Raw genomic sequence first — 16,586 nt, forward strand, 5'->3', positions numbered from 1 at the left:
TGGTAGAGTCTGACTGCTGCACAAAGTCTTCTTAATGAGGTTAAGATCTGGACTCTGTGGTGAACAATCCATGTGTGAAAATGATGATCACATGTTTCCTGAATCACTCTTTCACAATTCCAGCCCCGTGAGTCCTGATATTGTCATCTTGGAGTATGTCCGTGTCATCAGGGAGGAAAAAATCTGTTGATGGAATAATCTGGTCTATAATCAGTATATTAAGGTAGTCAGCTGACCTCATTATTTCAGCACATACTGTTGCTGAACCTAGACCTGACCAACTGCAGCAACCCAACATAATTAATATACTTAAATCCAGGTGGCGACTTTAAAAAAAAAAAGAAAGATGGCAAAAAGACAGAGATAAATTAATGTGATGACCACTTCATATGTTGCATAGTAACAGTTCCCAACAGATGCAATGTTACTAGGTAGCTATTAGCGTAGATAGTGTTTATGACTGTAATAATAGCTACTATATTCATTAGGGAAACTTTTAAGAATTTAGGTGCTGGGACATTATCTACACTAAAGAAAAGGTTTTGCCGTCCCTCAGAATTAGGTTATCCAGTGTTGATGCATTAGCCAGAGTGGAATAAGCTGGGGTGGGATGTGTTAGTCTTAATCCTCCTATTGTTGGGGGCTTTACTAGTGATAGGCAGAGTTTATATTAATGAGAACTTTTACCAGCTATCAACAATGCAGCCAATATTACCCCCTGTGTATTAAAGACTGGAGTAAATTAAATATTACCACTTTACAATAACAATAATGCTCCTCAATAAAGAATTTGTATTAATATTTGTTATTATTTGGTGGAAAACACATTTGAAAACATTTATACACAGTTACAACACATACATAGAAAGGACAACAGTGAACTGTCGTTTGCTAAATAGTGATTCCACATTCATTTATACTTTAAAACCTCAAATCTCTCTGGATACTTCTCTTACTTACTGTCTTTTCCACCAGTCAGCATTAACATGACAGTATAAATGAATGTGAAATCACAATTTTGCAAAGAACAGATTACTGTTGCCCTTTATAAATGGCTTTAAAGCATTTACAGCTCTTGAAAAAATAAGAGACCACTTCAGTTTCTGAATCAGTTTCTCTGATTTTGCTATTTATAGGTATATGTTTGAGTAAAATGAAAATTGTTGTTTTATTCTATAAACCATGGAAACCATTTCTCCTTGCCAAATAAAAATAGTAATTTAGAGCATTTATTTGCAGAAAATGAGAAATGGCTAAAATAACAAAAAAGTTCATATTCATAAAGTTTTAAGCTCAGAAATCAATATTTGGTGGAATAACCCTGGTTTTTGGTCACAGTTTTCATGCATCTTGGCATGTTCTCCTCCACCAGTCTTACACACTGCTTTTGGATAACATTATGCCCCTCCTGGTGCAAAATTCAAGCAGTTCAGCTTGGTTTGGTGACTTGTGATCATCCATCTTTCTATTGATTATAATCCAGAGGTTTTCAATTTGGTAAAATCAAAGAAACTCATCATTTTTAAGTGGTCTCTTATTTTTTTCTAGAGCTGTATAAGCTAAATAACAACCATTAATAAAGTAGTACCAATTTTCCATTAGTATCCAGCTAGATTTGACATGTGTATAGTGTATAGTATTTGGTCGACATGACCACTTCCTGCTATGTAACTATTGTGCAGGTGCACATTTACAGTATACTACTGTGCAGTCTTATTGCCCACAAACTAACCACTTTATATTTTATTAATATATTTCTTACTGAAAATAAATGATACAGACACAGATCTTTTTGATTTTTTCATGCAACATCAAAAAAGGGAATAAATGAAGTGCCAGTAGACCCTTTAGGCCTAAGGGACGCAGTAACATGAATTTGTGGCATAACAAGACCCATTTATGACATCCCCCATCAAACCTCGCTGAAATGTTGAGATCAATACTCATGCATAGATGAAATTAGAGCACGTACTACACACAGCTCTGTGGCCATTTATTACCACGGTTCACTTTCGGTCATTTCAAGTCTCAGCATCAGAAAGACCTTCAGGTACTTTTTAAACTTTATTTTATTACCTGCCTTTCCCAGCTGTTTTAATTAAAAGAGATCTGATAGCCCAAGGCTGCTCCTGTGCACTGAGCAGGGTCCCGTTATTGCAGAGAATCATGCTGCCATCCAGTGGTGAAGCAACTCAGTGCAGTTTACACACATCAGGATTTAATTTCTTTTTTATTTAACATCTAAAGCATTGATTCCTAAACTATTTCTCAGGAACGTACAGATAATGTAAATATTTTCTCCAATCCCACCCAAACATGTGAATCATCTGGAGTTACCAAATGACTGGTCTGAGAACCACTGGAATGAAGATGCAAGTGAAAAGCATCTCTGTTAAAAAATCCAGCTCAAATTTAACTGGTCATCTAGAGAAAACATACCATACGTTGACCAAGAGCTAGTTAAAGATCTAGCCAACCAGCAGAGGGTATGTTATTTCCAGATGACCAGCAGATTTGTTTGCAGGGACCAGTGTAAATAGGAGTGTTATCAATTACAGTTACCTCATAATCGGATTACTGCAGTTTTCTATTCATTCAATAAGCCATGTCAACTCAAAACTTTCTAAGAACTTTCTAAGAACAGATTGAAAAAATTGGAAAAGAGTGCTGGATTAGATCATTATTTATATCTACTAGTGCATGTTTACTCTCAGTTTAAAGTATTCTTGTATTGCTCAGTCTGCGTATGTGTGGATTTCAGATCATGGTACCAGAAATAATCAAAGTAACATTCAACACTTTTTAAACACTTGATGGGTTTTGGGGTTTTCTGTAAGTTTATTGGTTGGTTGTAAAGAAAAACACGTTTTATTGTCTGGCTCATATAAACTCTGAGTTTTTCTTTTATCTGATTACCCAAGTTCATGTAAGCACATTGGGCCTTATTGCACACCCTGCGCAAGCCGTTGGTATGTTACACCCCGTCAACAGTTCATTTTCATGCCCTGTGCCCACGCCGTTAAAATAGTGTTGCAGTTTCAGAATATATTTACACTGACGGGCGTGGTGATCTATAAGTGAGGTGTGTGCAGATACATTTCTGTTGCGTGCAGTGTTGCAATTTTGGCAGCAGAAAATACAGGTGCGCCACTGACCAATTTAAACCCTGACAAGAGTCAGCAGTCAGCTGCCAAATCCTCTCTTAGCCACGCAGGAGTGCCGTGTGCATTGTGTGCACTCAGTGTGTGTACACCCCTGCTTGTTACACACATAAATAAATGCACTGCAGCACACAAATACAGCTTTTAACTCAACAATAAACAGAATAAAGAATAAAATAACATTGCTGTTGCATTAAATGAGCTGTTGGCGCACCTTTTGCGTGTTTCAAGCGACACAATTGACTGGTGCACTATAGATCACTAAAATACGCCGGTCAATATCCTAGACAGAAATAAGGCCTTGTCATTGATTATATTTCCCTTACAATGGAGGATGTGGTTTAGTCTTGACTAGACTTAATTCCTGTTGGAGAATCTTTTCCTCAGAAGTGATCAGATTATGAACTGCATGTAAACACCATTTTTTTCCAGGGTTTTGGTTTGTTTTTTTAATGTGGAGAAATCTAGAATATTAGTGTAATTAATCTTCTTCTGTAGAGACATCATCTTCTGTTCTGCTGGAGGAGCTCCGACTCTGGTCTGGTGTTCCTCCTGAAAACTTCACATTCTTACTGGATTTCTGTAAAAGAGTAAAGACGACACATTTCTCAGTGTGACCATGTGCAAAATGTGTCTCACAACTGATCTGTCTGTTTACAATCATTTCAATAAAATTGTATATTGGTATACTACTAAAACAGCAGAAGCAGAACCATGTTTTTTTATTTGTTTCTGTCCAATTATATAAATAACACTATGCTATACAATGGCAGAAACCCATTAGTACATCTATTTAAGATTGAGTTAAAACATTACTGCTGACTGACTGGTGAGATTTATGCCTCCACTACATTAACATTTAGCTCTAGTGCAAAATCACACATTCCCATCATTTGGTTGATGCTCATAAATAGAGCAATTTGCATTTGAATCATATCACACAGATGGATAAATATAGAGTAAGCACATGGTTGCACAGTGTTGCACAGTGAAGGACATGTGTTGCACAGCTGGGGAACTGAAACATTGTATGGTATTGGAAAATGTGTAGACTGGACAACAAAATTTGAAAACTAATGCCAAAACGTACTATTAATGCAGTGAGATTAGAGTTTAGATTGTTTGTTCGAGAAAGGCCCAATGCCCAGCCTGAACTCGAGTCGAGCCGGTTTGAGATACTTTTCTCAAGCTATGGTGTGATAGTTAATCAAAAATACACAAGAGGGAGTGCTATAACAAGTAATATTGGAACTGTTGTCATAGATCAGCACAGCAGTGAATATGTGAATATTACACTTAATAGCACAAACCTAAAGTGTATTATAGTGATTATACCACAGTTCCATTATTGCTGTTTATTGAAATTGTTTTTGTTTTGGAGATACTTATTTTCCATTGGACAGCAAAGATCTGCAGGTATTTCTAGACAACAAATGTGTGTACTAGTGTGTACTTGAGGGGATGGTCATAGACACTTTTTAAATTTCTGGTTCCATTTTTCCTCTAACAAACATGGCTGCTTGCATTTAAGCCTCTTTTATATTCAAATGCCACAGTGAGGGTAAATAGAGATATATATAAAGTCCACTCTTACTGTATATACAGTCATTAATTCTAACCCACTGCACTACACCAATCACATACAATTGGAAAAACTGGGTCAATTCGATTCCTGGCTAATTCCTGTCTACTCCTAAAGACAATAATTAGCATCTCTCTAACGCTGTTTACCTGTATATTGGCCACTCCTCGTGGATAGCGTGCAATATCGTCTCGTCTTCTCTCCACCCTCTCCCAGTTATCCTCCCACAGACCCCGCCTGTACTCAGATTCCCGCGCTGTGATTCGATGGTAGATGGCCAGGTTCTCATGTGTCACCTGCTGAAGCTCCTTCCTCCTCCTCTCAGAATTCAGACTGGAGGGAGACAATTAATGAGTGTATTAATGTTGTACAACTGACATTTACTCAACCATTTCACAGCCTTTTAAATAGCAAATTAGTTTGAACAGCCATTTGATTAAAACCATCCCAGGTCCATGTTATCATTTGATAATCTGCAAAGCTCCATTGCACTTAATCAGAGGTGGCTGTAGTAGCCTGCAGGTACACTAGAGTGGAATGATTGTTGATGCAATGAAATGTTGAATAAAATTAGCTTAAAAAAATAAAGGTGAAGTAAAAACCCTTTATGAGCTGAGATTCATGTCATAGAACCTTGTTTGGTCTAGAATAAAAATAACAAAACTCAGAAGTTTAAAAAGAAGAGTGAACTGTAGTAAGGTAGATTAACTAAATTAAATTAATCTCAAAAATGTCATTTATATCACTGCTTGATACAGTGAAATTCCTAAGATATAAGACGGCAGTATGCAAATTTATCATGATTTTTTTTTCAAAGGGGACATAATGGGAATGGCCTCATCTCTATAGGTTATGAGTTGTTATCTTGTGTGAGGGGCCAGATGGATGGGACATTCCATTTCTTTAGTTTTGCAGCCACTGAATGTCCTCGATCCACACTGTGTATTACATGTGTACCAGAAATACATTATAGAGGGCATTACCATCCATGGTAAACAGCACACTAGTTGGTTAGGATCGTGACCACTGGCGTTCTGCTAAAACTGCCCATACCTCAGCCAATGACTCTAACAGAAATCACATCCACATTGAGTGCAGGACACCCCCAAACAGGCCCCGTGCAACAAGGCAAGCAAACTAATAAATTGCCTAGGGCCTGAGCTGATCCGGGGTCCCCAGATGTCATGGTCTCGTCCTGTTTTGTCTGTCTCTGTGTCTTACCCACCCTCATGTTTGTTTATTTTACCCCTCAGCACGCACCCTTTGTGTATCCTGTGTCTCCGCCCCTGTGTCTTCTGTGTGCTTACCTGTTCATTTGTAGCTCCGCCCTCTTGTTACCCAGCCCCAGGTGTTTCCTATTTTCTGCCCCAGTCTGTGTGTATTTATTGTCCCCTGTCTGGTTCTTGGAGTTTTTACTGAACTGGGAAAACCTGCTTTTAGCTACAGTTCACCAGTGAGCTGGAATTCACTACAGGAAACTCAACTCACTGGTGTTTATTAGGGTTCAAGCACCGAAGGTGCGTAGAACCCTATTGTTTTTGCTCGAATTTTTCTTCTTCTTCTTCTTCTTATTAGGGTTCAAGCACCGAAGGTGCGTAGAACCCTATTGTTTTTGCTAAAATGTTTCTTCTTATTATTGTTATTATTAAGTTGGCTTGGAAAAGCCAACTTACTGTTCTTCGTAATCTTATTCTACTTATTATTATTATTCTATTCGCAAAATTTAATCACTATCTCCTCCTAGGGCTTTTAACGTAGAAACCTGAAACTTTGCAGGATCGTCGGTTCAGGTTGCTTGTGCTTTTTGAAGCGATATGTCGTACGGTTTTCGTAAAAACTTCGTAAACGTGAGCGTTTTTTTCCCATAGGAATGAATGGGGGAGAATTTTGAACGGCCGTGAACGTCACAATTTTTGAGATACGAAGACGTAATTCGGCTGGTCTATAAAACTTACCGTGATCCTTCCGAAAATATGCTTTACGAAACGATGCGACGTACGGTTTTCGTACAATTGTCGTACGAAGTTTTCCCATAGAAATGAATGGGGAGTTCCATCTCGCACACGAGCAGCTCTGCGCACGGAACCCCTTCTCTCCCCTGCTCCTCCAGTACTGTGAGTGTATGGAGGAGCTGCTGTATGGAGCAGCTATCAGTCAAAAGTTTGGACACCCTGGCACCCCAGCCAGGGCTTTGCAACCACCTATTAACTGCTTAGCAACCACCTGGAAAACGTTAACAACTGCCTAGCAACCACTTATCAACACCTTAGCAACCACCTGGAAAACGTTAGCAACTGCCTAGCAACCACTTAGTAACCACTTTAGAAATTATAGCAACTGCCTAGCAACCAGTTAGCAACACCTTAGCAACCACCAGGAAAATGTTAGAAACTGCCTAGCAACAGCTTAGCAACCACTTTAGAAATTAAAGCAACTGCCTAGCAACAACTTAGCAACCACTTAGCAACCACCTGGAAAATGTTAGCAACTGCCTAGCAACCACTTAGCAACCACTTTAGAAACGATAGCAACTGCCTTGCAACCACTTAACAACACCTTAGCAACTGCCTAGCAACCACTTTAGAAATGATAGCAACTGCCTAGCAACCACTTAGCAAACACTTTAGAAATGATAGCAACTGCCTAGCAACCAGTTAGCAACACCTTAGCAACCACCTAGAAAACATTAGCAACTGCCTAGCAACCAGTTAGCAACCACATGGAATACGTTAGCAACTGCCTAACAACCACTTAGCAACCACTTTAGAAATGATAGCAACTGCCTAGCAACCACTTAGCAACCACTTAGCAACCACATCAAAAACGTTAGCAACTGCCTAGCAACCACTTAGCAACCACTTTAGAAATGATAGCAACTGCCTAGCAACCAGTTAGCAACACCTTAGCAACCACATGGAGAACGTTAGCAACTGCCTAGCAACCACTTAGCAACCACTTTAGAAATTATAGCAACTGCCTAGCAACCACTTAGCAACCACATGCAAAACTTTAGCAACTGCCTAGCAACCACTTAGCAACCACTTTAGAAATGATAGCAACCACTTAGCAACCACATGGAAAACGTTAGCAACTGCCTAGCAACCACTTAGCAACCACTTTAGAAATGAAAGCAACCACTTAGCAACCACATGGAAAACGTTAGCAACTGCCTAGCAACCACTTAGCAACCACTTTAGAAATGATAGCAACTGCCTAGCAACTACTTAGCAACCACTTAGCAACCACTTTAGAAATGATAGCAACTGCCTAGCAACCACTTAGCAAACATGTGGAATATGTTTGCAACTGCCTAGCAATGGCTTAGCAACCACTAGGAAAACGTTAGCAACTGCCTAGCAACCACTTAGCAACCACTTTATAAATGATAGCAACTGCCTAGCAACCACTTAACAACATCTTAGCAACCACCTGGAAAACGCTAACAACTGCCTAGCAACCACTTAGCAACCATGTGGAATATGTTAGCAACTGCCTAGCAACCAGTTAGCAACACCTTAGCAACCACCTTAGAAATGATAGCAACTGCCTAGCAACCACTTAGCAACCACATCAAAAACGTTAGCAATTGCCTAGCAACCACTTAGTAACCACTTTAGAAATGATAGCAACTGCCTAGCAACCACTTAGCAACCACTTAGCCACCACATGGAGAACGTTAGCAACTGCCTAGCAACCACTTAGCAACCACTTTAGAAATTATAGCAACTGCCTAGCAACCACTTAGCAACCACATGCAAAACGTTAGCAACTGCCTAGCAACCACTTAGCAACCACTTTAGAAATGATAGCAACCACTTAGCAACCACATGGAAAACATTAGCAACTGCCTAGCAACCACTTAACAACCACTTTAGAAATGATAGCAACTGCCTAGCAACTACTTAGCAACCACTTAGCAACCACTTTAGAAATGATAGCAACTGCCTAGCAACCACTTAGCAACCACTTTAGAAATGATAGCAACTGCCTAGCAACCACTTAGCAAACATGTGGAATATGTTTGCAACTGCCTAGCAATGGCTTAGCAACCACTAGGAAAACGTTAGCAACTGCCTAGCAACCACTTAGCAACCACTTTAGAAATGATAGCAACTGCCTAGCAACCACTTAACAACATCTTAGCAACCACCTGGAAAACGCTAACAACTGCCTAGCAACCACTTAGCAACCATGTGGAATATGTTAGCAACTGCCAAGCAACCAGTTAGCGACACCTTAGCAGCCACCTTAGAAATGATAGCAACTGCCTAGCAACCACTTAGCAACCACATCAAAAACGTTAGCAATTGCCTAGCAACCACTTAGTAACCACTTTAGAAATTATAGCAACTGCCTAGCAACCACTTAGCAACCACTTAGCCACCACATGGAAAACGTTAGCAACTGCCTAGCAACCACTTAGCAACCACTTTAGAAATGATAGCAACTGCCTAGCAACCAGTTAGCAACACCTTAGCAACCACATGGAGAACGTTAGCAACTGCCTAGCAACCACTTAGCAACCACTTTAGAAATTATAGCAACTGCCTAGCAACCACATGCAAAACTTTAGCAACTGCCTAGCAACCACTTAGCAACCACTTTAGAAATGAAAGCAACTGCCTAGCAACCACTTAGCAACCACATGGAAAACGTTAGCAACTGCCTAGCAACCACTTAGCAACCACTTTAGAAATGAAAGCAACCACTTAGCAACCACATGGAAAACGTTAGCAACTGCCTAGCAACCACTTAGCAACCACTTTAGAAATGATAGCAACTGCCTAGCAACTACTTAGCAACCACTTAGCAACCACCTGGAAAACGCTAACAACTGCCTAGCAACCACTTAGCAACCATGTGGAATATGTTAGCAACTGCCTAGCAACCAGTTAGCAACACCTTAGCAACCACCTGGAAAGTTTTTAGATTTCAGCATGTAACCAAAAGTTTTAGATTTCAGCATTTAACCAAAAGTTCTTAGATTTCAGCATTTAACCAAAAGTTTCTAGATTTCAACATTTAAACAAACATTTTAACATTTCAGGGTTTAAACAAACATTTTAAGATTCCAGCATTTAATCAAGAGTTTTTAGATTTCAGCATTTAACCAAAAGTTTCTAGATTCCAACATTTAATCAAAAGTTTTTAGATTCCAACATTTAATCAAAAGTTTTTAGATTTCAGCATTTAACCAAAAGTTTCTAGATTTCAACATTTAATCAAACGTTTTAAGATTTCAGCATTTAACCAATTTATTTTAGATTTCAGCATTTAAACAAACGTTTTAAGATTTCAGCATTTAACCAAAAGTTTTTAGATTTCAGCATTTAACCAAAAGTTTCTAGATTTCAACATTTAAACAAACGTTTTAACATTTCAGGGTTTAAACAAACATTTTAAGATTTCAGCATTTAACCAAAAGTTTCTAGATTTCAACATTTAATCAAAAGTTTTTAGATTTCAGTATTTAACCAAAAGTTTCTAGATTTCAACATTTAATCAAACGTTTTAAGATTTCAGCGTTTAACCAATTTTTTTTAGATTTCAGCATTTAAACAAACGTTTTAAGATTTCAGCATTTAACCAAAAGTTTTTAGATTTCAGCATTTTTGCTGAAATCTAAAAACAGCATATCAACGACTCTTCACACTCTTCAGACAGAAACAGCTTAGCAACCATTTTAACTTTTCAACGTTATTAGCAAACTTTTCCAAGCCAACTTAAAGTTCGTTCACGAACTTTGCCTTTTCTAGTTATTATTATTCTTTTTCCTCTGAAAAAGCAGTTGTGCAGCCTAAACCGTAAGTCGTAGAGACATGAAACTTGGTAGGTAGATGTAGGATCAGTGCATCTCGGTGAACAACAAAAATGGCATGGATTGGTCAAGTGGTGGCGCTATAAACAACAAAATTCATTTTTCACAATTTTCTCAATAACTCAAAAACCATAAGACCTACATTCAAAATTCTTTTTTACTGGATTCCTTGGGTCAATACCTACAACTTTGCAATTTGGACCATGCACTTCCGTCTATATAGATTTTTTGCTAATTTGCATAATATGCAAAACATACTTTTGCAAACTAGTCCTAGGAATTTTGACCAATCCTGGCATGTTTGGTATCAAAAGACTCGTGAGAGCATGCGCTTCAATATTCAATAAGAAAAAGTTGACATCTAAAGGATGTTCAAAGGGCAACTTAATCAATCAACATGGCTGAACACCATCAGCCAATCACCATTCAGCAGACATTTTTGCAGGCTGAATGTTGCCCAATCTGGATGATACTTGGCAGTTATGTTCAGGTGGAGACACTGTAGTGACCTGCAAAGTGCTGAAACAATCCGCCCACTGGGGGGCGCTGTTCCAAAAAAACGAGTATATGTCAATCATGCTGTACTATTTTGACATCAAATTATTTTTTGCCATATTTAGTACAGTGGCTCTGTTCATTAAAAACATTTGTGAAAATTTCACATACAATACTCTCCAGGCATCAAGCAATCTGTGCGTCCTTGGAATTTCTAACCTAAATTGCTGTAACTCTGCAGTATTTGCTGTAATCTCACAATGTTAAAGACCTCTGTACAATATCACTCTGATGAAGCGCCATTTAATTCAGAACTAGATTAAGAATAACTTTGACATTACATGTCATATCAGAACATTCACTCCTTTGTGCCTCTGCTCAACATTAATAACAGGTGAAAGACTTTTGATAATTTCTAAATGTGACAGTGTGTCTCCAATTGTGTTAGACCTTCTTACACATCATCATCCTATGCTCTAGTAGGCACCATTGTGCCAGTTGGTGCTCGATGAAGTGCCATTTAATTCAGAACTAGATTTAGAATAACTTTGTGATTACATGTCATGTCAGACAATGCACTCGTTTGTGTTAATATAAACTTGTTTGGTCAAACACTTCAGCTTGTTTTGCAAAGGTCAAAAGGTCAATCTGAACACCACTTTGTTAACATTCTGGTTGAAGCCACCTGATCAATACCCATGACATGTAGACACCTTTTGACTAATTCTAACTCTCGTGATGAATATCCTACACACTTTAATAGATTTACATGTGAATTTAAGCATCATCATGTTGAAAGGCCTCTGCTCAACATTAATAACAGGTAAAAAACTTTTGATAATCTCTAAATGTGACAGGGCTTCTCCAATCATATTAGACCTTCTTACACATCACCATTCAATTCTCTAGTAGGCACCATTGTGCCAGTTGGTGCTTGAACCCGATGATTGCCGCTTGCGGCTATATTTATTATTATTATTATTATTATTATTATTTCATCCTTTTACTTTTTTATTATGGCTTTTACTTTTGGCCTTTTACCTTTTTATTTCATTTATTTCTTATCTTAATTTTTTATAATTGTTTTACTTATTATTATTATTATTATTATTATTATTATTATTATTATTATTATTATTATTATTTATTTATTTATTTATTTTAGTTCCATAATTTATTTTTTTATAATTATAGTTATTTGAGTCCACGCATCGCTTTGTTTTATTGCTCTACATTTTAGCCCATATTTGAATTGTTTTATTTATTTCTTAATTAAATCTTACATTGTTTGCTTGTTTTTATCATTTAAACTTAATTTTCAATCCCTTTAATTTTGTATATGCTCGGCAGCATTGAAAATGAGGATTACCTTCAATGTATTTACAGAGTGGATTTAAAGGTTGATTGATTGATTGATTGATTGATTAATTGACTGATTCATTGATTGATTGATAACCAGATTGGAATAAGCAGCAGGGTTTGGGGGGTAGGGGTCCATTTTGCTTTAGGGCCTCAAATGCCTTGTAAAGAAGCAATCTTTGGTTTTAATGGGACATGACTAAAGTTATGAGACACCATATCAGGCATGTCTATGTATAGAAATTGCACCCATTAGTGGAAATAAAACAGATTAGTTGTATGATTAGATTTTGCAGGTTTGAGCAACAAGTGAGAAATCTGACTCTCAGTAATTCAGCACAAGCGTCCCAATTACCAAAACAAACATTAATGATTTATCTTTTTAACTGGAAACACAAACAAGAGGTTGGGAGGTTAAATGATCGCACAGAAACACGGCAGATTAGCTTTCCAGTGTGGCCAGGTCATAAAGCCAGAGTCAGCGCAGTTTAAAATAGTAATGGCTCAGAACTGAAGCCCATTTCCTATTCTAAAGCTTTTAGACACATAAAAGAGGACAACATTCATCACATGCCTCCACCACATATTTATTCCATCTATTGATGAGAAAGAATTCAGCCTGAGTGTTATTCGCTCAGCTGAAAGGAATAAGATGCTGCAGTATTTGATGTAATGATCGGTTGGAATGGGGAGAGATAAAAGGGCTGTGTATAGCAGATCATTATCTAAGCTGAGGTTAAAGGTATTCATTACACAGCTAGAAATGCCACTTGAGCCTCAGTCTCCAGTATAAGCTCACCTGCGCTCCGGATAGTCATTCCTGTGGTCTACGAGCCCTTTAGAGCGCTCGATCCCAGTCAGCCTGGACGCCAGCAGCTGATTATCTCTGTCTATAATGGCCTGCCTCTCGTCCTGAACCTGAGAACCCAAAGACAAACACTGAAAAGAAACACTGCACTGAGGAAATGATGTCCCACACATTACAGCATTACTGTAGAAGTGTGTGGACTGTAAGATTTCACTGCTAATTTCAGAACTGTTTAAGGTAACATTTTACTTGTAGATGACTCATAGATGCTCACCTGACATTTAACCAACATTCAACTGACTAATGTCTGTTGAATGAAACTGAACCCTAAGGTAAATGTAAATGCTTATCAATAAAACCTTACCCTACACCTAACCCTAACCTTAAGCTTAACCCTAACCATAAATCAATCCAAAATCCTAACACAAACCTTAACCTAAACCTTTAATCAAACCCTAACTTTAAATCTAATCCTAACTTAAGACTAACCTCAAGCATGAATCAACCCTAAAACTTAACCTAAGCTTTATTTTAAGCGTAACTTCAACCATGAATCAACCCCAAAACCTAAATCTAACACAAAATAGAGAATAAAGAATGAATTCAGTAGAGAATCATTACTTTTACCTTAGTTCAGTTGCATTTAACAAGTCAGTAATGGATCATCCAAATAAAGTGATACCGTTTTTTATATCATTTTAAAGTTTGTTTCTTTTCATGATATATGATGTTTTCAATATATTGATATGGTTATCTCAGGGCAAAACTTTACAAAAGAATTTTTACTTTCTATGGAAGTCAATGTAAAAAGATTTTACTCCTAGTCAATATTGCTGCATTTCTATTGGTTCATGTATCATAAAGTTTTGATTCAATGTAAAGACCAACTGCCAAAATTCACAAATTCACAAAAGCACCAATATTTCAAAAGACTTGATAAACCAAATTGTGTCATATTTTTACATGAATGAATTTGAAATACTTTATCAAATAGTTATAACAGTTGTAAGATTTCAATCCGTATAATTATCTGCTATTTTAATTTTTATGGTAAGCTAGCCCATTTTAAATTGAGATTTTGTGACAGTACAAAGCATTACATGAAGTAAAGCACTTACAATAAGAGTATAACAGTCACTATATAAACATATATATATATATATATATATATATATATATATATATATATATATATATATATATTAATGTAGTAACACAAAATACTTTAAAACTAATACACTGCTACATTTCTGCTGATCAGAACAATCTGTTAATCATTCCAACTGTCAAGAACATACAGCTCTGGAAAAAAAAAGAAACCAGATGCATGAAAACTGATTAAAAACCAGGGTTATTCCACCAAATATTGATTTCTGAACTCTTAAAACTTTATGAATATGAACTTCTTTTCTTTGCATTATTTGAGGTCTGAAATCTCTGCATTTTTTTAGTATTTCAGCCATTTCTCATTTTCTGCAAATAAATGCTCTAAATGACAATATTTTTATTTGGAATTTGGGAGAAATGTTGTCTGTAATTTATAGAATAAAACAACAATGTTCATTTTACTCAGACATATACATATAAATAGCATAATTAGATAAACTGATTCAGAAACTGAAGTGCTCTCTTATTTTTTTTTCCAGTGCTGTATATGTACCATGAAATTCGTGGTTCATCACCCTACTAATTGCAAGTCGACACAGTTCTAGCATTAATAAAGAGTCAGTTTCCTTCATATAATGAGCAACACTGAACTGAACACACATAATACATACATTCCACATGTGTAACACCTTCGTGTTTCATACCTGTACTTTCTTCAGCTTCATCTGGACATGACTGGGTGTCTGCATACCCTTGGTGTTCACTATAGGCTTGGCGTCCTTCACCTCATGAGAAAGCAATTTTATAATTATTTTAAACAGTGCAAATCGCCATCATGGTATTGCTGATCACACACCGCAATTAACTTCTGACACTTCAGATCCCACAGCGGCAGATTACTGCTGTCTGAAAGATAAGAACGTCCTACTTTTGAACATGATTGATATTCACACATGCCAGAGCCTGCGAGTGTTTAATAACGGCTGTTCTTCAGGTCCCACCTCATTACTGCGGCTCATATTACACTGCAACCTTAATATTTGTTCTGTATGATTAAAGAGTCGCACACTCACTTACCTTCTGACGATGCATCTCAAAGCGTGTCTGGTCCCATTTCTTCTGCAGGTACTTATTAGTGGCGGGTTTGAGCGGCTGATAGGCTTTATGCATGGCTGCTGTCCAGTGTTAGCAGAGGGGAGATGAGGAATATTGTGGAATTTAGGAATTGAATAGGAATTTATAATAATCCAGGACGCTTGTAGAATTCCAAAGATTTAGAAAAAAAGTTTCATTGAAGAATTTTGATTACTGATGTATCATCAGTGTAATAGCATTCCATAAGGATGTGCAGTGTATGTCTGAATGAGTCTGAATCGGTCCATCCCGTGTGTGTGTAGCGTGTAGTAGTGTATGTGAAGTGTCCTGTGCTGGAGTCATTTAGCATGTCTCCACAGCCCACTGCACCGTGGTCAGCCCAGCTGGAGGCCGCAGCCTGTTGCCATGGCACCATTACTCACCTATCCCTCCGACTGGGAGTGCTGCTGGGAGGGGATTGGGTGTCAATGAATTATTAGTGTTCACAGCCCACTGGCTTTACTGGTCTAAATGACCTCAGAGCAGCTGAGCAGGGAAGGGCAGCGGTACTGTAAAAGTCGCTTTATAAAACATGAATAATGAACTGCTTTACAGTCTACGCTCCTGCTCAGCTGTAAATGACACAAATGGGGCGTTTGCACCGTTATATGGGTCAATATCAATATACTGTGCCTTTTGTGTCCGGAGTAGGACCGCAACAATTAGTCGATATAATCGATAATGTCCATTATAAAATAATATGCAGCTCTGGAAAAATTTAACAGGCCACTCCAGTTTCTGAATCAGTTTCTCTGATTTTGCTATTTATAGGTACATGCTTTGAGTAAAACAAACATGTACCTAGAGTCTGTTTTATTCTATAAATCTCTCCCAAATTCCAAATAAAAATATTGTCATTTAAAGCATTTATTTGCAGAAAATGAGAAATGGCTGAAATGACAAAAAAAAAAAGATCTTTCAGAGCTTTCAGACCTCAAATAATGCAAAGGAAACAAGTTCATATTCATAAAGTTTTAAGTTTCATTCATAGAGTTAGAAATTAATATTTGGTGAAATAACCCTTGTTTTTAATCCTGTTTTCATGCATCTTGGCATGTTCTCCTCCACCAGTCTTACACACTGCTTTTGGATAACTTTATGCAACTTCTGGTGCAAAAATTC

The 16,586-nt window shown here is 37.4% G+C and overlaps 1 protein-coding gene across 1 annotated transcript; it reads right to left on the reverse strand.

Moving 5' to 3' along the window:
- Nucleotides 1-1,299: 1,299 nt before the first annotated feature.
- Nucleotides 1,300-15,851, reverse strand: si:ch211-284k5.2 (uncharacterized protein CFAP97D2). The gene is made up of 5 exons (XM_049474498.1): nt 15,408-15,851; nt 15,035-15,115; nt 13,215-13,333; nt 4,893-5,076; nt 1,300-3,741 (listed from the first exon to the last, which is right to left on the reverse strand). Exons 1-5 carry the CDS (start codon nt 15,498-15,500, stop codon nt 3,643-3,645), a joined length of 576 nt encoding a protein of 191 aa, XP_049330455.1. The 5' UTR covers nt 15,501-15,851; the 3' UTR covers nt 1,300-3,642.
- Nucleotides 15,852-16,586: the final 735 nt, after the last annotated feature.

This window comes from Astyanax mexicanus, chromosome 2, assembly GCF_023375975.1.
Source record: "Astyanax mexicanus isolate ESR-SI-001 chromosome 2, AstMex3_surface, whole genome shotgun sequence".
NCBI lineage: Eukaryota > Metazoa > Chordata > Actinopteri > Characiformes > Acestrorhamphidae > Astyanax > Astyanax mexicanus.

Coding starts and splice junctions, on each gene's coding strand:
- si:ch211-284k5.2 (XM_049474498.1), bottom strand. CDS start 15,500: ATGCATAAAGCCTATCAGCCGCTCAAACCCGCCACTAATAAGTACCTG. Junction 15,116..15,407: donor TTGAGATGCATCGTCAGAAG/GTAAGTGAGTGT, acceptor CTTTCTCATGAG/GTGAAGGACGCCAAGCCTAT. Junction 5,077..13,214: donor AATGACTATCCGGAGCGCAG/GTGAGCTTATAC, acceptor GTCTCCCTCCAG/TCTGAATTCTGAGAGGAGGA.